Source organism: Gouania willdenowi, chromosome 6, assembly GCF_900634775.1.
Source record: "Gouania willdenowi chromosome 6, fGouWil2.1, whole genome shotgun sequence".
In the NCBI taxonomy this organism is placed as follows: domain Eukaryota; kingdom Metazoa; phylum Chordata; class Actinopteri; order Blenniiformes; family Gobiesocidae; genus Gouania; species Gouania willdenowi.
The window spans coordinates 51,462,331-51,486,621 of NC_041049.1; the positions used below are offsets into that span (position 1 = coordinate 51,462,331).

The 24,291-nt window shown below is 33.9% G+C and overlaps 1 protein-coding gene across 1 annotated transcript; it reads right to left on the minus strand.

Moving 5' to 3' along the window:
• Positions 1–569: 569 nt before the first annotated feature.
• Positions 570–22,737, minus strand: cracr2aa (calcium release activated channel regulator 2Aa). The gene is made up of 18 exons (XM_028449765.1): positions 22,612–22,737; positions 14,173–14,550; positions 11,634–11,745; positions 11,387–11,567; positions 8,632–8,778; positions 8,457–8,547; positions 8,277–8,372; positions 7,423–7,610; positions 6,133–6,204; positions 5,929–5,974; positions 5,459–5,538; positions 5,035–5,368; positions 4,736–4,868; positions 3,968–4,049; positions 3,677–3,791; positions 3,402–3,503; positions 3,146–3,222; positions 570–1,741 (listed from the first exon to the last, which is right to left on the minus strand). Exons 2-18 carry the CDS (start codon positions 14,401–14,403, stop codon positions 1,654–1,656), a joined length of 2,175 nt encoding a protein of 724 aa, XP_028305566.1. The 5' UTR covers positions 14,404–14,550; positions 22,612–22,737; the 3' UTR covers positions 570–1,653.
• Positions 22,738–24,291: the final 1,554 nt, after the last annotated feature.

The following is a 24,291-nucleotide window of genomic DNA, read 5'->3' on the forward strand; positions in this document are numbered from 1 at the left end:
TAAATTGTTACTGAATGTGTTTATGTCATCAAAAGACTATTTAAAAAGGCTTACTGTTGCATTTAAGCCCTGTACTAATTTAAATTGGGCTGTTGAAGTCTTTACTAGATTTTCAATTATTGATCTTCTATTTAACATCAGTCAGCTGCTGAATTATTAAACTTCTCTCTTGAGTGACATCACACAGCACCTTTAATATTTCATAGTGTAATTAAAATATCCAAATCAGGAGGACTCGCCTGGTTTGTATTAATAATGTGAAAAATGTCAATCTTTGGGGAAATTAAGAATAGATTCATAACGTATAAAAAATATTTTTCAATACTCATGATATTATTATCATGTAAGAACTTGTGAACTCTTTAGACCTCATGTATATGTCTATAAATATGACATTAACGGGTCTAGAAATGGTAAAGTATTCATTTAAAAATAAATAAATAAACAAAGAACAAAAAACACATGCCACTTAGGCTGCTAAAGCAAGTAATATATAACATTCTTCAATAGTAACTGTTTGACAATAAATCGTCATCTTTATTTAATTCTTTGACATACAGTAACATACACATGTACTTAATAAATGCTGTTTGAAGGTTCAAATGCTCACATTTAATGTTGGCACTGAGTATTCCATAAATCGCTAATGGCACAAAACCTAAGTCCACACACTTTACTTATAATGCCTATCGATTGCAAAACATAATTAAGTACAGTAAAAATTGAAATGGTTCATTCACAACATACATGTGATCGATTTCTCTGTATTTATTACTGTTAAACACCAAATACATTAAAGTGTTATGCAGAATCCCAGCAGTGGTGAAAAACCATTAGCAACAATAAAAACTAGACTTTTTACAGTTAATCTTCCATCACCAGAACTTTACATGTAGGATTAGACTCTTATCTAAAATACTGTTATATTTACACAGCTGCTTTTTATCAGCTGCCTTGAACTGAAAGTGCAACAAAAGGTCAAAGAAACCACTTGGCAAAAATAATTGTACACTAAACTATTTAAATATTACCTCACACAAATTAAGTTTGATCAATGTAATGGCCTCCCGTGTTCTGAAATGACACGAAGAGAAGGAAACACAAAATATACAAGAATATATGCATTTTACAACATTGCAATGTTACTTGGAAATGAAAAGGACAGAAATATCAAAAACCTGTCCTGTAAAAAATACACTTGTTCATATATTTATTTTAAACTCAAACTGAACAGTGTAATTGCAACAAACCTGCAGACCTGTTGAATGAAGCAGTGAACTCAAGTAAATGTGTGTCCTTCATAATATCTGTGCACAAAACCCAAAGCTTTAGAACATCTAGTTTAAAACACCATCATTAATGCTGGATCAAACTTTACGTTTTTTATTTACACCAAAAGTCTTTTTTTTTTATATTACAGAGCCATTAGAGGCTGAATAAATATTTGATGGGAAAAGTTACCTTGAAATTTTTTTTGGACTCAAAAAAAGGAGGATTTGATCTCCCTCAATGCCCTGCTGGTAATCAAAGTCACAGATTCTCCATCGTTACTAACTGTAGCTATTACTAAACAGTATTACAGTGATTCCATGTATAGGTCAAAGAGCTGTCAGTGATTATGTTCACAGTGATGCTTATTGCATTAGCTATTAATCAGCAGCAGGTCTTTTTGCTTTCTGAAGGTTTGCTGTTCAGCTGCACCGTCTTCTCCTTCTCACGATCTTCTTGTTCTTTGAGAATTCTAACAAACAATGAGATTAATAATGAAAACAGCACATCTTCACAACACAATATGCACAACAGTAGCATCACATGACACAACCAAAATAGTTGATTGCTTGTTAACCAGTCCTTCCATTGTCCCACTATAACTTCCTTTCCCCCTCACCACTGCTCTATCTTTTTATATTTTCCCTATAATAAAGTGTTTCTTACTCTTCCATAGGAAGGGCTGGTGATGATCACAATTATGCAATAAAATAAATGTATTTATTGATAACTGCCGTAAAAAGACTGCACTACAAGTAGTGTTGACCTTCGACAGCATGTAAAAAAAAAAAAAAAAAAAAAGTTAGACCAGATGAAAATATTTCATAGATGAAATAATATCACATAAATCCAGCAAGTTCATTTTATCTTCTTTTTTTAACTAATATGTCGAGGTTTCATTTATTAGACACATTTTTTCAGGAAATGTATTTTGAAATTTACTGTGAAAGTGAATTTATGAACTTTGTTGATGTTAGCATAAAATGACCAGCAGCTGATTCTGGGCTGCTTCATATTGTTGCAGCTTTTACAACTATTACAAAAGAACCAGAGGAGGTAAACGCCTGCCAATCAATGTCACATCTGACACATGCTTGAATTATATCTTCATAATTATCTACATTTGAACTCAATGTATTGACTTTGATATGTTGAAGTGTGGTCCAGTTTAATCCAGTGGTTCTAGAACTTTTTTGCCTCAAGTACCCTTTTCACTTATTTCTGAATCCAAGTACCCCCTTTTGTCCAACTGCAACATTTAGCTTAGAAAACTATTTAAAAACAACTATAGAGCATAATGATGGATTTAATGAGTGACAACACACATTGTAAAGAATCTCATTTTGTAAATAAGTGGAATGAAACTGTATTTAGTGCAGTGGTTCACAACCTATTTTGGGTCATGACCCCATCAAGAATTTCTGGTGACCCCAAAGACATTTTTTTTTCTAGAATTAGTTTTTTATCATGTACGAGCTCATATATATATATATATATATATATATATATATATATATATATATATATATATATATATATATATACTGTATATATATATCTATTTTTTTTTAAACTGCATTTTAGTTGAACTAGATCCACAAAGTGAAGGTTGAAAAACACTCCTGAATAGATTGATTTTCATATCACGCTAAGGGTGTGACTAAAACTGACACTTTATTTGTTAATTTTCCACTTTCTCCTCAAGTACCCCGTGTAGTGCCATCGCGTACCCCTAGAGGTACACCTACCCTCATTTGAGAAACACTGATCAAATCAAACAATCACGTGTCAACTGTAAAAGGAAATTGCTTTTTAAAGTAATATTCAGATGATTTAACATAGTTTAACACACAAAAATAATGCTGTTTCTTCTCACCTGGCTAAACGAACCATGGATTCGGCTACATTGAGGCCTGAGCGTGCGCTGCATTCACTGAAGATCATCTGACAGTCCTAAGCGAGAACCAAATCATCACAACAGCAGGAGATCAAACAGTGTCTGATAGAAGCTTCTCTGTATGAGGGCTCCTCACATTACACAAATAATTGGGTTTCAACAACGGCAACAACAACAAATAATACTACAGTGCACAGAATTAAACCAGCACAATAAAAGTGGATCAAAAATGAACCTTTGCTAGCTTTTCTCCCAATCCTTTCTGAACTTGTCTCTCAGATTCTTTGTCAGTTTTGTTTCCCAAGAGCATGACAACAATGTCGTCCCCTGCACTGTCCTGCAACAAAGAAAGCATTACGATAGGGAGATAAAGAGTTGTTGAGAATTAGTCTGGGTAACATGAATATTAAGCACTAAATGTCTGTGATTTTGTCTCTTGGAAAGTTATTTAAAATAAAGCAACAATGACTCATTCCATATTAAAATGATAAACGTGAGCTGCAGACTAACTTTAACACTTGTCAGCCACTGTCTGACAGCAGTGAACGTCTGATCAGCTGTGATATCGTACACCACAACGACACCGTCAGCCTTACGGAAGAACTGTTTGGTGATGCTTCGATACCTGCAAGTAGAGCAGGAGGAAACACACAAAGTTGTCTTATGGTTCACAGGTCCAACAAAAAAGAAAGAAAAAAAAAACATGTTTTATTTAAAATCAACACCTGTGATACCAACACAATTAAAAGGTTAAAAAAAAACTTTTTCAAGCAATAACCAAAACTACATGAACTCACTGACCTCTCTTGTCCTGCTGTATCCCATAACTGCAGCGCCACCTGGCTGTTATCAACAGTTAGTGTTTTTACACTGTAGTCAATACCTAAAAAAACCAGATGCTCCCAAAGTGGAGAAAAACAAATTAATACATAAAAGTCATAAGCAAGAATAAGGACAAAAAATGCACACACAAAAAAGCAATTTAATAAATTATTGTGGAAATTAAAACAACCTGTATCTTTGTGTTAGTGTAAAAAACAACCAATTTTAGTTTGGGAATATGTTGTAGATTGTGTCTTTAATTTCCCTGTTATTATCCAACTATAAAGACAACTGCAATACTTTTAAGTGATTTTCTGCTGCAACAATATTTCTCTTTTCAGGCACTAATGGGGTTTAAATTAATTGTGATCGCCATGTCTTCTTCTATAATAATGATTTAAAGGTTTCTTTTAGACAGACATGGTGTATTAGTCTGGTAAGGATGTCTAAAAGTAACATTTAAGTTATTGTTAATGGTGTTTGACTGAATTAAAAAATTAAAGCCAATCCATTTGTAGTTCAAAAAATCCATTACATCAATTGATTATGCAGGATCCAAGTTACAAGAATACTCATCCACTTTTAAAGCACAGTCCAATGGTTGAGAAACACTTTACTGCATTTCCCCTGTGCAGGATAACAGTTTGACTTTAGCTTGCTATTACCTCTGTACTGAAATACCAAAACAAACAGTAACCAGTGATGTGTAAAATAATATTCAACACCTCCCAAACATGAAATACGCACCCACGGTGGCAGAGATACTGCTGTGGAAGCAGTCGTCACAAAAGCGTCGCAGGATGCAGGTCTTTCCTACGCTGGAGTTTCCCACTAAGACGATTTTAAAGAGACGGTCTGGCACAGATGGAGCACCCTCTTCCTGTAGAGACACAACATAAAGGAGTCATAAAAAATAAATAAAGCATGGTGAGGGTATTTTATGTTTTTCTTTTTATTCTTACAGCAAAAAAGGCCTTAAAAGTATATCTACAACCATGATGATAGAATAAAAAACCCTGAATGTAGTAAGTGTTCCACATGCTTACGTTGATAGTGGTCTCCTTGCCAACAGGCTGAACTCTCGGAGATATCGGGGTTCCTTTTCCTCCTGGTTGTTGCTCCATAGGTGAGGACGTACGTGGCTGAAGATCACTTGTTGAGTCTGAATTTTCTTCACAGTCTGAGACTTCCTGTTCCTCATCACATTCTTCAAGTGGATTATTTGTGCGGCATTCATTGAGCAGGTGGGGGAGGTGGTCCTCCTCAATAGAGATGATCCTCTGGAGGTGACCTCTAGCCTCTGCAGAGTACGATGGAGCACACAAGCCCTTGGCGAGGCTCTGCCTCACAGAGCTGGAGGTCAGCTCCTCTTCATCCTCACTAAAATTTGCAAAAAAAGCACATCAACAAATTAATAAAAATAAAAAAAAACTACATTTTCGTCAAATACGTAAACCGTGTAAACCTGACCTTTTAAAAACACTTGGGCTGGAATATTTCACAGCACCAATATAAGGCCTCTGCTTCAGGACTGGTGTTTTCTTTGGTTTCTGCAGATAAACCAGGATTATTTCATTCATGATATGTTTTAAACTCATGATTACATTTGTCACTTGTCTTTAAAACGCATCTTGATCAGGGCTGGGCGATATACGATATGTATGTCAGCATTTTTAACTCATTAAAGTCTTTCCAGAAAGAACATTCTGAGTTAATTTACATTTTACTGTTCTGAGAAGTAGCCAAAGCAGCTACTCTTAAAATTAGTATTTTAATACACAGTAAGCTATAAAATAAAACATATATATCCTTATAGGCAGTTTTGTAATTTTCCATATCACCAAAATCTCGACATATCTTGAATCTCTATATATTGCCCAGGCCTAGTCTTAATACGACACTAATAAACAAGAGAATGTATTTTAATATGTGAAACAAACTTGATAAGAGATGTCCCTCTCATCCCGTAAGTGTTTGTTCATTTCCCTACACAAAGAAAAGAACAAAACACAATTGAGTACTGGTAGCTTGTTTAAGACTCCTATATTATGTATATATGTGTTTTAGATTTACACTTGCATCACAAAACCTATTACAGAAATGTATTTATTGTCATTCTGCCTTTGTTGGGTGTACCTGTGTACCTGAGTAAGTCGAGTTGTTTAAGGAGGCTTCCTCGCTCCCTCTGCAGTCCTTCAGTCAGTCTGTAGATCTCCCTGTGTTGAACAATGCACATTATTACTTCAGGAAACAGCAGAATCAATGTCTGACAGCTGGATACTCCATTTTCCTCCAACAATCCAAACAACAACCTGTGTGTTCGCTTAGTTGGAGACAGCGGTGTGAACATTTGTGCATTGCCCTTAAAATGGGATTGGGCCGCCCTAAAGAGAATGAGCAGATTTCTGCTTATATATAAGAAAATAGAGGCCAAACCAAAAGTCTCTAGTTTCATTTGACACCTAAAAAGATGTGCTAATCTCAAAGGATGTGGCTCTGCAGCCATACAGAAGAAATGTCGAAGCTGTAAAGAGGAAAAGAAATGCAAACCTACTTTTTTGCTGCAGCAGCTGGACAAACATAACCCAGCACTTTATAGTAAAGCTTCCTGTAACTTGATAGCAACTGAATAAGTCCGTTACCTCAAGCAAAAAAAAAACAAAAAACAAATTAAGTGTTTTCCACAAGCTTTCCGTTGATTAAAATATCTAAATAAATTGAGTAAATGCATATTATAGAGCAGGAGTGTCAAACTCATTTTAGTTCAGGGCTAAACATGGACCAGACGAGTAATTTCAACATTATTGTGCCCCATATTGCACTAAATGTAAAGTATGTGTAACAGTGATCCAAGCAATAAGTGACAGATTTCTATTTAACTTGAAGAAATTTTATGGAATAATTTGAGGAAAATTTGCAGGATTTTGGGAAAAATGGAGAGTTCTTTTAACAATTTGCAATTTAAAAATAATAAATGACTGTCCATGTGATATAAGCATGGGAAAACTGTTCAAATATTGTGGAGTTTCATTGAATTTGTAGAGAAGTGAGATATTTACACACAATAATTTGTGTTTTCTTACTCATTTGTACTTTAGGCTGGATTGGATGCTCCAAACAGCTGTATTTTACTTGGCGATTCTCAACTGGTGGGTCTTGTCTTTTATTTTGAAAGAAACTTTTCTTTTGACAGGCATGCTGTGAAATGCATGTTGCACAGGAAAATATATGGATTTATGTTTTAAAAAGATTATAGATGTGTTTTTAACAGCCATTTTTTAAAAAATACATTTGGTTGATTGAATTCTAACAAAAGTGGGTTACAATTTAATGACCGTTGGAAAATGTGGGTCCCAGAAAGAGACCAGTTGAGAACTCCTGTAATAGAGGGTGCAGTAGTGAAACACATGTGGGTGTTTGTGTGAGTCACTCACATTTCCTTGTCCTCGTGCAGCCGTGCAGACTGCTCTTGCAGTAAACCAAGCTGCTCTTGTGCCAAGCTGAGCTCTTGGCTGGTGTGTTCCAACTCTCGCGCTAAATCTACATTGGTCTGCTTCAGCTTTACGTTCTCCACCTTGGTCACATGCTGCTCACTGTGAAGCTCTTTGCACTGGCTCTCAAGCTGGAAGAGTTTGGTTTGGCCAACAGGAAAGAAGAAGTTAATATTAAAGTCAGGTTCCTACTCAAACTTTGAAAAAAGTCAGACTTCATTAGAAATCTAGGTTTACTGCAGTGAAGCTTTACTGTAGTAGTTACAGTAGATTACATCAAAAAAAACTTCTTTATTACAATGTTCATTAGTCCAGTTTAATTTGTCAGTTTACTTTTGGATATTAATAAAAATTTACAAGAACTACATCATTACAGAGTGAGAATGGTGTTTTTTTCAGTTTTACCCAAAGGAGGGAAGTCAATCAAAAATTCCTTAATTCTTAAGCTTCCCTATATGTTTTATACCCCCAAAACATGAATTATATTGCATTCATTTGTAGCAAAATAAAAAATAAAGAAAATAAAAAATAATAATAAAAGACAATTTATTACAATAATTTTGAAAATAACAAGTAAACAGTATTTTAAACTTATTTCTGAAGTCAAAAATCTTTAACAGTCCCTTTTATTTCTCCTTAACTATTGTTAGATATTTACTGCCATTTGACTGTGTTTTGCTTTGTAAGCTTTTTGTGCTGTTTGATAGTTAACCAAATCCTTAAATTTTATTATACATACTTTAGCACTCTTCACTGAACATATTTTTTTCTTACATGGAAAGATGAATTAAACTCACCCTTTTCTGTTTCTGGGACAGCTGCTCCAGCTCCTTCTCCTTGTTAGACAGTTGAAGCTCCAGGACTTCATTTTGGGATTGAAATCGCTCATAGTCCTTTGGTCCAGATATGAAACAGATAATGTTATAAAACCTAAAATAACAGAAACCAAAATAAGCTATTGTTTTCAAAATTCATACCTGCAGCACAATTCTCTCCTTTTCATTTTTTATTTGCTGCTCCATTTCTTCATAGAGATGTTGGATTTCATCATCATGCGTTGCTGCTTTCCTGTAAGAATAAAAAAAATCCAGTGTGATGATGATCTGCTCTTTACATTTCTAGATAAATGGACACACAAAGGCTTTCAGCGACCTTTGGAGAGCACTCTCCATTTCTATCTTCTCTTGGTTGACTTCTCTGATCTGGGACGTTACTCTGGACAGGAATTCTTCAAAATTGGATAAAAGGTGCGGTTCATCCCTGCGGAGCTGGACCCAGAGAGTGCGAACGTCCGAAGGGCTAAAGAGGTAAATTATGACATTAAATAAAAGTAATTAAATGCAAGTACACATTCAAATACAAGTGTGTGGATAAAAAATGTAACTTTATTACTGAAAATCTCACTGAAAGTGTCCAAAAAGTAATTTTTTTGGTTGGTTTTTCAGGGTTCCTACAGCTTCTGTCATTTGAAATTAAATTTAAGACAAACTTCACAGTAAACACAATTGAGGAAAAAAATGCCACATCAATTACATAGAGTTAGGGTCAGCGTCTAGTGCAGACGTGCAACTGGCGGCCCTCAAAGTATAAAAATACACAAAATGATGGTAAAATATACAAAAAAAACATACTAAAATAATCAAAATCACTCAAAACACACAATGACTACAAAAATTGCCAGAAATCTATGAAACAACAAAAATACAAAATAATAAAAAACATAAAAAAAAATATTTGTTGTCAGGCAATTTTCATTAAATTAAAATTTTCCCTATGTTGTGGAAAATTGCTGCAAGCAGGACGCTCGCATCTGCAACCACGTCACTGTTTTGTAGTTTGTTTCGCTGTTGTGATTGGCCGATGTTACGGTAAATTATATATATTTTCAAAAACCAATGTTACCATTTATTTTAAAAGGTGAGACTAATTACAATCATAAAAACTTATTATGTGTTAAAATTTAAGACTTTTAAAACATGAATTTAAGAAATTGCAGTGACAATTAAGGCCTTATTTTTAGATGAATGAATTTAATGCCTTTTAAGACTTTTTTAAGAATCTGCGGGGACCCTGTTTTTCAGTGACAGTGACCAACAAAAATAAAACTGTAATTCATAATTCTAAGGCTGCCAGGCAGATGACTGTTGAGCCTTGAATAAATATACTCTATATAGTTGCAGAGAAACAAACAGCAACAAGTTGTATTTTTTACCTTCATCACTTATTTACAAGGTAATTACATTTTTATGTCATTTTGTACCTTAAAATACAATATCTACCTTAAAAAATCAGGTAAAATAATAAAGACATTTGTTAATCTGACATCCACTTTTGTTTTACTTACAGGATCATTCTATGTCATTTCAACAATTTTTCAGGACATCCCACACACTTTGGTCTCAAAAAAAGTCTGACATTTTTACCAACAAATGATGATAAGACAATCTACACTGACCTCATGTAAAGGAGTTTCAATATTGGCCAGTGGGGAAATAACCCCAATGGGGTCCAAAATAAAAAAAGTAGTAGTTGCATTAAGTGAAATAGTTTTATATCACAAGAAAGAGTAATCTTTATACTATAAATTAAAAACAGAGATCAGATTTTTTCCTCCATTCCCATATTCAGTTATTATGGTCAATGAAGATAGTAAAAAAAGTATTTTTTCAGATTTCAAGAGACTGTCACCTAAGAACCAATGCATATATGTGACTAATCAATAGTGATGTGAACAGTCTATGTACATTGCTCAAAGATGATATTACAGAGAGCTGTGTCATATGAAAGGCCCTAATGGTATATAAACTTTTTTTTCCAGTTTTGAGGACATGGCATGTCAACCAGATAGAATGTATTGCATATGTTTTTATAGATTCTGAGAGAGTAGGTGGAGCTGTATTACTGTATGAACTTTGAGTTTCCTATGTGATTTAGTTCCTCAGATATTGGACGCTGAAAAGAAGAAAAATCAGGACGAGCGAAAATCGACACTATACACACCAGTAAAGTCTTCATCCAATCAAACAAAAAATTTACCGTGTGCCTAGTGAATAATCATGGAACAATTGGTGAAAAGTTCAGAATTTTTTTAGACCAAAGTGCGTGGGCCATTTGTGAAATTACATGGAATGACCCAATATTGAGTTTAATCTGCATGGTAAAGGAGTGTCTCAATCTACCTGTAATCTATCACGTCTGATTATTGATTTGAATGTGATTTATTTATAAATGTAATGTTTTGGTATTTAAATATTTTACGTTTTATTTCTGATTTTTTTTTTTTTTTTGTGGTTTAAGCAATTCACATCTTTATTATAATTTTGTTAAACAATATTATGGCACCCAGGTCTACAGCCTCAATAAAAGTGCACAAATGTCATCATTTTTTTTTTTTTCGGCAAATAAATGAAATAAAATTTTACTTTAGTGAAGCAAAGAGCAGGAATCTTTGTAGTTTCAGAGAATCCATGATTGCATTTCCCATCCCTATCACACTTATCAGAGCAGTCAGTGTTCAGAAGTGTATTCCTGCTTTGGTAAGTAAAAAAAAAAAAATTCTCTATTTAAAACAAATATTCAAATTTTTTTTAATTTTTCATTTAAGTGTATATATATATTTATCTTTACAAAATAAGAGAGGACAACCCTCTGCTTCTGATCCTTTGAGTCAAGCCCAGACCTTAAAATCCACCATATTTATATTTTTGCCATTTCCTTCCTCATCTCTCTGAAATAGCCTCAACACAGACTGTCCTGGGTGAGAATGCTGGAGCTGTAAGTTTGCTCAGCTGATTACGCTCTCAGGACAGGTTAGTTAAAATACATGCTGGAGCTGAATGTGAGACGGACAGTGTGCAAATAAATGGAGTAGAGCCAACAAACATGAGCTGTGAGGGCATATGCTCACTCTTCAAAGACGCTGTTGGCTCCCAGGTTTTCCATGAGCGCACAGAAGTGTTTTTCCTCTTCATCCTCGGCGCCTGTGGCCAGGCTCTGCTCCCACTGGGCCTGGTAGTGAACCTCCGACAGGCTCTTACCAGGGTTCTTCTTCTCCTCAGCTGAAGAGTTATGGCCAAACAAAAACTCACCTAGGACAATGACACATCCTTAAAAGTGATTCTTTCTTTCAAATCCAAGGCAAAGTGTGAACATACTAAACCCTGAGGAGAACTCGTCCAGGGTGAGATAACCGTTTCCATCTGCATCCAGGGTGTTAAATACATTCTCCAACTCATCCGCACTGAGAGGAAGTTCACAATTCAGCCTCTGTTTGACAAGAAAATCAATATCAAATAGTGAGAATATTTACAATTTATATGGTGGATGTTTCCTTTAAAACTGCTACGCCGATAGTTTTAATTAAATACAATCATAGTGTATGCCTTTAGATCAATGAATTAAACATCATTTACTCAAAAAGAGAAAATTAAAAAGGTCTGTTTGTCAGTTTAATTCAAGCAAGTTAATGTTGTCTTCTTTGTTTTAAATAATATGTTAAGATTGAATTTATTCAGACAACTTTTTTGCAGGATATTAGATCTCCTGACATGTTCCGACTGCCACTGTCCGTCTTCCTCAGAGGCATCTAGTGATTGCTTTGATGTATCCCTACAGGAAAGCATCAAAGCCCAGAAATACCTCATAAGGCCACATGAAAGCGATAAGTAGGAGATCAGGAGAAAAAAAGTTGTCTGAATTAAATGAAACCTTAACATAATGTTTGTCAGTTTGTTTTATCACTCCGTCTGTTGACATTTTCACGCATTGCATTGTGGGATGTGGAGTCCAGTAAACAGATGCATAGAAAAGTTTTTACTTCATTCTTACAATGACTTCTTGTGTTTTTTGCCAAATAATGAGGACATTGATCCGCTAGACACCAAATTTGTTGAATGAAATAATGAATTAAAAACATGTCTACGAACTCGTCTACGCGACTCCACATCCCACAATGCAATGCGTGGAAATTCCAAAAGAGTGAAGATGAAAACACAATTTCAAGCTGCAATTTCAACCTATTCCTTTCTTTGTGGAGTAAATACTGTTGGAATCATTGATCTATGAGGCCTCCACTATAATCTTATTGAATAAAAATGAAAAATATTGGGGGTAGCAGCTTTAATCTGTTAAAACACAATCCCCAAATCTAGACTATCTATAATTATCTCTTTGATGTGTGCTTTTACTAGTAAACACATCAACACCAAACATTTCCAGCACAGCTAAACATTATTTTACAACGACTTTAATGTTATTTGTTTGAAACTAAAAAGGCTTAACTACGGTTTCAGTGTTCCAGCAGTGTATTTGTTAAAGAACTTAATCCAAAGGTTAACAATGAGAAGTGACCCTCCCAAAAACCTAAACCTAGGAACTGATGACAGAGCCACACCTCGTGGTAAAGCCCGTTTTCCTTTTAAACACAGTATTTACTTTATTACCACCAATGTTGACTCAAGACACCCTTAAAATCCAAGGGAGGAACCAGGAAAGAACATTATCTGTGTAAGACTACCAGCTGTTATTGTAAAGTGTCTTATCAAAGGGAGGCATTTTTGCTTTTGTCAACAAACGGATGAATTTGATGGAAATCTATTCTGTTTGTGTTCATGGCTATTGAAGCTGTGTTGTTTAATAAAAAAAATCTGTCCAATGTGTGGAAATGAATGAAAACACTGAGAAACAAAAAAACCCATGACAGTCTGAAGTGTGGTGTATTTTTCAGTAGAGACACACAAACGTCCATAAAAAGAAAAGGTTTGTTTTCGTGCTAGCCATCTCATTTCAAAATCAGTTTCCTAAAAAGCACATCAAAGCTCACTCAGTGTTTTCATCCTACACTGAAGTGTTTCATCAAACAATAAGCCATGGTAGTAATGAATATTCAAACTAATCTGCACAATAATGTGAGTGGAGTAGTTACATGACAAAGCCTAAATCTGGCACTCAGTGTCGCTCTTTTATACGCTTTAAATTTGCTTCATATTTTATTTCTCTCCAAATATGGTAAATACCATTAATGACAACAATCTCAGCTTTTTACTAATTTAATATATGAAAAATGTAAAACTCCAAGATTAATAAGGCCTTAAGCTTCATTCCAACTACACATAGATAGAAAACTGGTCCCAACAGTGACTTTTTTTTTTAAAAAAAAAAAAAACAAAAGCTTATGTTGCCATTGGGTAAATAATGTTTGTATTAGTTTAGCTGAACTATAAATAATTAAAATGATAATTATCAAATAGTTTCAAGAATTATGCACCTTAATTTTTTTTAGTAAATCAAAAGGATATGTTGTTCTTTTCTAAGCTTGAAACAAGCATCAAAAGAAAATAATGGGAAAAAAAAAAAGATGAAACTGCTGTAGCTGTACATTTGGACGTTTTCTTGTTTGGTTGGCATTTGATTTCTCGATTTTCTTGATTATTTGATGGGATTGATTGTACAAGATAAGCAAAAGGAAATAAGCCTTGGTATGTTTTTAATTGTTGTTGTTTTGTTGTTGTTTTTTTACTTATTGCAACCAAATAAAGTAATTAATTCAAGCTTAATTGTAGCAAATAACATTAATAGACATGCAGAGAAAAGTAACTTTTAAATGAAATCCTTTTTTTTTCCCCAACCACCGCTGGTTGGAGACGTAATTGAATAATTGAAAGAAAAATGTATTTTTTTTTTAAAAGGCCTCACCTGCATGTCGCGTCGGGTGACGAAGCCTTTGTTCTCAATGTCGCACATCTGAAAGAATTCATGAGTTTTCTCCTGAATAGTATTTTTTCCCACATTCCCATTCTCATGTTTCCTCTGATCGCTCTGACTTAGGGGGGACTCGTTGTTGCCTTCTCCTCTCTGCCATCCTGTGCTGGTCCGCGTGGCGTTGGTGGCTTTGGCATCAACAGGTAAAGCTGAACAACTTTCCATAGTCCCAGAGAGCGCCTTCTGTGTCACTGATGAGAGGCAATGAGAATCCAAGAGATCCCACTGAACTCTACCATGGAGCTGCTGATTTCACCGATGTCAGTGATTGTCATCTCTTAGCAACCACAGCAATAATTAGAGGATGAAAACCTAAGAAAGAAACATTGGTAGTTGTCATTTACAGCCACTTATTCAGACTATATATACATGGTTATTACCAGTATCATTATTTGTGTTGCCTTCAAAAGAATACATCAATCGTGATATTCCAAATGAGGCTGTTTAGTAATGAAAAGCAATGAATCAAAAAGACAAACAAACAGATGTTTCACTTTTTCCTTAAGTATCAGGAGACGGTTGAAAGAGATCATACTGATATGAACATCTGTGAATCTCTATTTCAACTGTTTTTATCAACAGGACAGGGGATTACAAATTATAATTAAACCTTCAAGCAAATGAAGGAAACAAAATACAAATAGGGCTGATGATCAACAACTTAATCAACCTTTGAAGAAATAATCCAAAAATCAAGGGCGGACTCAAAAACACTGAGGAAACATTTGAAAAGACATTAGATCTCAATGGGGAAATCAAGCTTGATTTCTCTCCTGATAAGGACTGGGTATACTAGGAACCAGTTGATGTCATGGCATTTGATGGAATTTATTATTATTAACAACCTATGAGGGGCTGAATTCAAAGACACCATAAAAGCTCCATAAAAACTTAGTAGGTTAGGTAAGACATTATTTTCAAGCTGTTCCAGTGTGAAGTCTGTACCTTTAATTATGCTTTTATAATGCATAAGATAATTTGATTCTTATTTTATTAATGGGATTGTAATATCTTGCTTGTTAGACACAACAGGCCATATTTTTATATTACTTGTACAATACATAATAATAATGTTGATAACTGTTGTTCCAATTAGGGCTGGGCGATATGGCATTTTATAAATACCGCGATATTTTTAGGCCATGTCACGATACACGATATATATCTCGATATTTTGCATTACCCTTGAATTAACACTTTGATGCACAAAATCACACCAGTATGATGATTCTATATGTCTACATTAAAACATTCTTGATCATACTGCATTAATATATGCCAATTTTAAACTTTCATGCAAAAAAGGGGATATCACAACTAAGTCAAAGTTGACATAACTGTATTTATTAAACAGTGAGTGGCTCAAACATAAAATTGTCAACAGAAAGTGCACATTCTGTGCAAAATTGTAACAGAGACATTTCAAAACAAGACATTAGTGCAGGATGCAACTCACATGGCATTTCAAAACACAAAATTAAAGTGCACTTTTTGTACATAATGCCACTACAATATTTTAAAACAAATAGTGCCATTTTGTGCATGTTGTCATTAAGATGACATTTCAAAAAAAAAAAAAAAAAAAAAAAAAAAAAAAAAAAAAAAAAAATCAAAAAAAAAAAAAAAAAGTCCGCGAGTTTAACGGTATGGTCATTTTCAACACCGCACAGACTACAAGCTGCGATATATCGAGTATATTCGATATATCGCCCAGCCCTAGTTCCAATTATGTATTTTAGGGGGTATGCTACGAAGCTAGATAATTAAATCCTGGATTTATCTCCCTTAGCAAGCTTCACCAAACCAAACATTCCATGTCAGAGAGAAGCTGTCCTACGAAGGTCGATAACAACATGTTCATTTAAGCCAAGTGATTTCAGCCTGCTACGTGCACGCTCACGTATGAGGGGTGGAGATTGCAGCGTCTGACCAAATCACTACAATAAAGAAACCTGGCAGAGCGAGCGTCTTTATAATGGAGGAACAGCTTATGATCTTAAACAAATATAATGAATTTAAACCCATGATGACAGCGAAGAGCAACAGTGTTAGTGCAGCGCATCAGGACGCTGATCCACTTCATCGTTAGGTTAGGGGTTTAAAGTTATGAATAATTAAAATCCATAATTCAGACCAAAAACAACACTGTTGTTACAGAAAAGGCAGGAATAAAAGAACTCAGGCAGGAAGATGCTGACACTGATAATGCGTAAAAGCATCAGATTATTTATGATATTAATCCATTGGATAATAAACATACAGCGCTCTGATCAGTTAAACTTCATTACAGCACACACGCGTTTCTATTCAAGTCGACCTCTATTTATCACACACACTGGGATGAGTATGTATGTTCCTGCTGATGCTGTCAGCCTCACTACAGCGCAGAGCTTTTCAACCTGTTTTGGAAAAAAAATCCCAAGGCACACCACCAACCAAAAATGTTAAAAAAATTAAACTTTATAGCCTATATTAACAATATACAGTCATTCTTATTAAAGTGTCTTAAATAGGAATCAAATAAACACACAAAAAAAAATGTTTTTATGATCTTTCACATGTCTTCTTTCAAATAAAAAGTGAAACTAACAATCTGCAGTCATTCTTATACGTGTTTTTTAATAGGAATCAAATGAACAACAGCAAAAATATCTCGGCAAGGCAAGGTAAATGTATTTGTATAGCGCATTTCATACACAACGCAAACTCAATGTGCTTTACATGATCAAAAAGTGTAACAGAAAACATTCAACAGCTTAAAATCAATAAGAACATTTAAAATCGGCAGCAAACAAAACATTTAAAATCAGCAGTAAAAACATTTAAAATCACCAACAAACACACTACATCAACAACAACATGACCAAAAATCTCTCTCTCAATCATACGCAGTAGAGAAAAAAAGTGCCTTTAACTTTGATTTAAAAATGTTCACATTAGATGCTGACTTCAGCTCTGCTGGAAGTTTGTTCCACTTCTTTGCAGCATAACAACTAAAAGCAGCATCACCATGTTTACTGTGAGCTCTGGGCTCCACTATCTGACCTGTGTCCATAGATCTGAGAGACCTGCTGGGTTCATACCTGACTAACATCTCACTGATGGATTCTGGACCAAACCCATTCACAGATTTATACACCAGCAGCAGAACTTTAAAGTCTATTCTGAGGCTGACTGGGAGCCAGTGTAAAGACTTTAAAACTGGACTAATGTGCTCTGACCTCTTTGTTCTGGTTAAGACCCGAGCTGCAGCGTTCTGAACCAGCTGTAGCTGTTTGATGCTCTTTTGGGGGATTCCTGTCAGAAGACCATTACAATAGTCCAGTCTGCTGAAGATAAAAGCATGGACCAGTTTCTCCTGATCTTTCTGAGTCATTAAACCTTTCACTATGGAGATGTTCTTTAGGTGGTAGAAGCTGTTTTTGTCATAGATTTGATCTGACTGCTGAATGTAAGATCTGAGTCAGAACACCAAGGTTTTTGACTTGGTCTTTAGCTTTTAAAGATCGAGACTCCAGATACTTGCTGACAGCAGTCCTCTTTTCAATGTTACCAAAGACAATCACCTCTATTATGATTTTTTCAAATAAAAAGTGTAATTAACAATATTCAGTAATTCTTATCAAAGTGTCTTGAATATAAATATAAAACAAAACCTAAATAATGATTAGAACTAGAAGTGAACGTCATTCTGTTAAATATAGTTTTGTTTATATAATGTATTTTTATATTATATGTGTATACTATATATATATATAAAAAACATTATTATTAATACATTAATAATAAATTTTTATAATTCAATTCTGTCCTGTGTTGTTAAACGTTAAGAGTTTTAATTTCCCACGGTACACCTGACGATCTCTCATGGCACACAAGTGAACCGCGGCACAGTGGTTGAAAAACCCTGCTATAGCGTATGAATTAATGAATTAATGAACGAGTGACTTCACCCGTCCGCACATACAGAGACACAGGCTTCATCAGCTCACTATAGATCAGTCCATCAGATTTAAATCTATATCTTTCCTAAATGATGTCATCAGTAAATGAAAGGATTGCATTTATCCATTAATAATCTTATTTCCTAAACACAGCTGTCAGATCTGCACCAACCAGGATCTTCTAACAATGGGCAGGTTGTTTTCTAAGAGAACTGATTGGTCAGGAGGCAGGGCTTTAGCACTCACTCAGATTCTAGCCAGAACAAAACCTGGTCCCGACCAACCATGGTGATTTAGCGCCGTAAGACGATGGCCAGCTTCGTAGTCCAGCACATGCTGATTAAATCTCAGAAGTTAGCGCGATGAGAGGTAATCTAGCTTTGTAGCATACCCCTTAAAGTCCAGGACATTGTTTATCTTTCTGTAATTGTATATTGTGTATTTTTCTACAGACCCCAGGACAAATAGCAGCAGCTTTCGCTGTGGCTAATGGGGATCAAGATATATCGAGTTTTCTATATTGGCGATATATCAAAAATTACAAAACGACCTATAACAATTTATTTCAATTTTATAGTTTATTTCGTATTTTGTAATATTTGTTTTAGGAGTCGCTGCTTTCACTACATCTCAGAAAAGCATGAAAAGCTCAGTTAGATGGATTTCTGAGTGCGGCCTAACCCAGACCTTCCCCCTAAATAAGCCACACTACAGAAATCACTCACACGTGCTGTCCATCAACGGAGAAGAAGCCAAAAATGTCACATAGTGTGCAGCCGTATAATAATAATTGTGCCTGTTTGGCATTTTGCATCAGCAAATTTAACACAGAATTGTCTTTCTGTTGAGACTTTATTTTGTTAAAAAAAAAAAAAAAATTCTATCGTATATCACCATTTTGAGAAAAAAGCAGAGTACTCTATTTTGCTTAAATTTCACTGCAGACACTATATAAAATACTATTCAGTAGTTTGTATAAATTATGTGGTCTCCATGTCTGAAAACGTGTCTGTGGCAGCTGTTGTTAGTGTCATTAATACTAAATAAAGAAGCTAAAACGGATTAATGATCCAACCTCCTGCTATTAAATCAATATCCTGCACGGAGTTGAACTAACTTATGTTTATACGCAGACTTTAAAGTAGGGCTGAACAATTTTGGAAAATAATCTAATTGTAATTTTTTCCCTCAATATTGCAATTTCATATGCGATTATTTTTTCAAGGGCCTGTTGTCATGTATTTTTCAATGAACACAAGCAATAAATAAATCTGTTTCATAATAAACAATTTCAGATTGATTTCAACTTTGAATAAATATAAAATACAAATTTTAAAGCACAGATTACAACAATAAAGCAAACGAATCTGTGACTTTACCTCTTCAACATATCTAACTAACTTCACATTTCATGAAACATGTAAACATGTGGACTGCACTTCTTAAACACTCTGAACCGAACAGGACAAGACAGGACAAAAAAAATTAAATTAAAATTGCAGCCTTTGCAATTAGATAATCGCGTTTTATGATATTGCAATAATATTGCAAATGCAATTAATTGTTCACCCTTACTTTAAAGTGATCCTAACTTTTATTTCTTTTTTTTTTAGCAGTGTACAATATGTAATGTACAATGCCTGACATACCCTACGGTTAAAATAACTTTCGATTTTCTCTGGGGACAAGAAATCTCTCGTTGAGACTAATATCATCTGACATGCACTGATAAAGGTGAGCACAGACATGGTAGAAAGGAACCGTCGTGTTTGCCTAGAAATATTGACTGGATGAAATCTGCGGTGGTGACTTCTGTGCAGACAACAACTGAACAACACGCACTGGTTTGGAAGAATGCCTTACAGAGGTGCACCATAAGTTTACTCAGTTCCTACATGAACATGAGTGACATAGGGTGTGTGCGATGACCCACGCAAATAAAGATTTGTGGGATGTGTGTAAGGTGCGCAGAATTACCCAACATGTGTGCACTGTAAAGAATAAAACGTTGACTAAAAATAAATACAATTTATGTTGACTTAGATCAATTACTTTTGATTAACTTACAAGTTAAATAAATCGAATTAATTTAAGTCAACTAAAAATATATTTTTAAGGCAACAAGTTTGCTTTTTATTATTATTATTATTATTATTATTATTATTATTATTACACCTGAATGACAAAAATGTAGACATGTCTTTTTTACATTCTGTGTTTATATCAGGATGGAATATCCTGTATCAAAATATTTAATATTAATGTATGTTATGTTTGAGGCAAGTGCGAAACTTTGAAATCAAAAGTCAACATGAAACAAAGAATAAAAGCAAAGGCCCATCCATGAGAAATGAAATAAGGTATTTCTCTGGTATTTATACATAATACTAGTAGTTGTCAACTAGTTTGTAATTCTGATTGTAATTTCTAGGGTATAAACAGAAGGGAAATCTCTCTGGTGTATTTGAGGCCCAGTTGAAGCTTATCACTTTCCACGTATTTCTTATCGGTCATAAGACAACAAGGCATGCAACAGCTGTGTGTGCTACTGTAGTTCAACAACATCTCCATTATGGACAAGGCTCAAATGATATAACCAGCTAAACAATACAAGCTTCCTTTAAACTTCTAATCTGTCACACTTACATCATTTTAAATGATACTCCTATAAATTATACATATAGATAGCCATGATCTGAACTACATCTACTTGTCTATAATTAGTTATATTATTATAGCAGATAACAGATTTTAACTTTGGTTCTTCAAGTTCTTTGTTTCTGCAGCTCACCTGTCTATAAAGGAACCATGCAGATTAGGGCTGGGCAAAAAAATTGTTTTAATCGATTAATCGAATTTGTAGATAAAAACAATTTTAAATTTTGAAGATTTTTTTCCCCACCACAGTTTTTTTCACATTTTTTCGCATTCCGTCCTTGTGGGTTACCGTAGCACGATGTGAGCCAGCCCCCTCTTTGTTTATGTGTGTTTACCCTTTGAGCAGGTTATATGTGTGCCACAGACATGTTTAATGTTTTATTAACACTATGCTGAAACGCTAAGGGAAGAGTTTATTATTTTTTTTAATTGTAATGTTATATGTTATAAAATATGTAGTTATCTGATTTCTTAATCATAAAATTGAAGCTACTGTGAAGTAGCTGTTGCAATTTTGCTTAAACCTGGGTTAAAGCTTGAAATTGTTGAATGACAGAGCCTCATTTACTTTTTATTTTGGGATTGTTTTATGCATTTTAACTCTTGAGGACAATCACAGCAATAAAGTTGCACTTTTGACAATATATATGATGTCTGCAGTCATTTTTAAGTGCATTGAGAAAAAAAATAACTTGAAAATCAAATCGAAACTGAAAATTTTCTTTAAAAAAAAATCAGAGATCAGCAAAATCAATCGAATTCATATACAATGTTTTTCAGTTTAGATAATAAAATATTAATAAAAAAAACAAAAAACAAAAATCTTTATTTCAAAAGATGCCTCTTATTTTAAGCATTTAACTTTAAGACTTAAAAAACAAGTTTGATGTAACTCTTTAACATAGAAAAACTTGATAAACTCATAAAAACGTTTTTTTTTTTTTTAATTTTATTTTATTTTATTGTTAGATCCTATAACCCAGTTCTGATAAGTACATTTTGACAGACAAAAATTTAAAAATAATAATTCTAGACAACAACCTAAAAAGTCATCCTAATACTGGACTACAAAAGAATTACAGGAAGTCATGCCAACAAGAATAAAAAAAATAATTTAAATAGATTTACAGTAATTTTGAAGATGTTTTCGAGAAAGCTTTTGTGGACAGTCACACCACATGATATTTTGACACTTTAAATAACAAAATAAAAGACAAATAAGTGAGTTAATATATAGGACAGGTCCAACTTATTTGGTATCCTTTAACACATTTCATTTCATTTTGTTTTATTTTTTTACTAAAATTGAAATACAGTTGGACGTCACGTCATTGAGCCAAAATCAAAACTTAAAAACGCGTATTTTAACTGTAATAACAGCAGCTTTCTATTAATCTGCTGTTATTGTCAGACAATTAGTAAATACTGTCCACACCTGTCATTAAAACTAAGCTGTCAAACTCAAAAGTTCACCAAACGTGTTTAGAAAATGCAATTTTGGTTGTTTCACCTTAAAAGAACCAATAAATATAACACACAACATTTTGGCAGTAGGGTATATTATCTAAAAATAATAATAATTTCAATAAACTGCATTTTAAGTAAAGGGCACGAGACCACTTCCTTGTATCAACAGCAATTTCCGCCAAAACTGAAGAAGAAGAAGAAGAAAAAAAAAAAAGAAAAGTAAAGTAAAGTGCTTCCGTACACACAACTAGTAATAAATACCAGCATGTGGACGTGTAAAGTTTAGTTACTAGTGTTCACCGACCTGCTGTCGCTGGTTTCTTCCCTTTATGAGGACTTCTCAGTGTGGATGTGTGCCGCTAAAGCCAAGTGCAGGAATTTTACCTCCAGCACCGACACAGCAAGTCTAGAGGGAGGGGCTATAGTCATCGGTAACCCATAGCAACACCAACACGGAAGTACCCACTAACAACTGTGGCTCCCAAATAAATCAACCAATCAGCAACTCATGTGTTGTAGAGTGCTAAAACAATACATTTATAAATTAAATAAACAGATTTTCAAGACAAGGTCCACAAGCGTTAAACTCATGGCCCGGGGGCCAAATCCGGCCTTTTGGAGCATCCATTTCGGCCCGCAGGAGGAAGTATAAACTACAGATAAAACATGAATCTTTGTGTAAATGAAACTCAACAATATTTGCAGCGCACAGCTTTCCCGATGCTTATATTCCATGCTTTTTTTTTTTATCATTTATAATTTATAAACTGTAAAAAAAAATTCTAACAAAATCTTTACATTTTCCTCAAATTATTACACAACATTTTCCTTAATTAAATAGAAATTGGTCACAAATTTAGGTTATATAAAGTGAAGATCCTGTTGGAACTGTGATCTGTCACTTGTTGATTGCAAAATGCCTGTTCCTTACATACATATTTTGTATTTTATGCATACGTACAAGTAAAAACTAGGTCATAATAAAGTTTAAATTACTTGTTTTTCCACATAATATAATAATATTTGGCCCCTGAACTAAAATCAGTTCGACACCCCTGATCTTTGGTGTCATTTGGTCTATTTTACAACAATTTAATCACGTTTTGTGTCTAGATGTGTTGGTCATAGGCCCATTTCTTACCTCGTTCAGTGTTACTTCATCTTCTTAACACACCTCTTAGTTCTCTTAGTTTGTTATTTATATACAGTAGATATATATATATATATATATATATATATATATATATATATATATATATATATATATATATATATATATATCTAAGCTATGATTTATTTTCAATTCATTTCACAAATCTACAAATTAATGAGTAGGGTATTTATCAAATCACACTATTAATATTAACCAATGTAAATGAACAAAAAAATTTACCAATTTTTATTGATGAATAAAAAAAAAAAAAATAGAGAAAAAAAATGTAAACATCCATATTTCCCTTGTTATGTGTAATTTTTCTTGTCCATCAAAAATTTGTAAATGTGGAAATTAAAAAGACAACACTTTGAAAACAGTATCCAGTTAAAACAGAGGTTGGACTGTTGATAATCCAGGAGTAATACCAGAGGGCCACACATGAGGGCAGTATAGGACATTAAAACAGGATCTAAACTCTTATTCAACCATCATAAATCAGGGTTCTGTTATCACCAGCTAGTAGGTCATTGATGTTGTTACTTTTGACTTTTATTAGAATAGAATAGAATAGAATACTTTTTATTGTCATTATACAGTTGTTCAATATTTTGGAGCTTCTCTCTTTCAGTGAAGCAGACACAAAAATAGATAAATACCTTAAGTATAATACCAAAATATTTTTAATTTAATAATTTTACAGGAATTATGTGTACAGATCAAGCAGATGTAGCTGTTTTTATACACTATAAAATACATTGTGTTGTTGTTGTTGTTGTTGTTGTTGTTGTTGTTGTGGTTGTTGTTTTTTTTGCAGGGCTATATCCAAAC

Excerpts from the sequence above, each read along its gene's own strand:
- cracr2aa (XM_028449765.1), bottom strand. The coding sequence starts at position 14,403 with ATGGAAAGTTGTTCAGCTTTACCTGTTGATGCCAAAGCCACCAACGCC. Across the intron at positions 8,373-8,456 it reads AGGAGAGAATTGTGCTGCAG|GACTATGAGCGATTTCAATC; the intron begins GTATGAATTTTG and ends TCTGGACCAAAG. Across the intron at positions 5,975-6,132 it reads AAACAACTCGACTTACTCAG|GGAAATGAACAAACACTTAC; the intron begins GTACACAGGTAC and ends TTCTTTGTGTAG.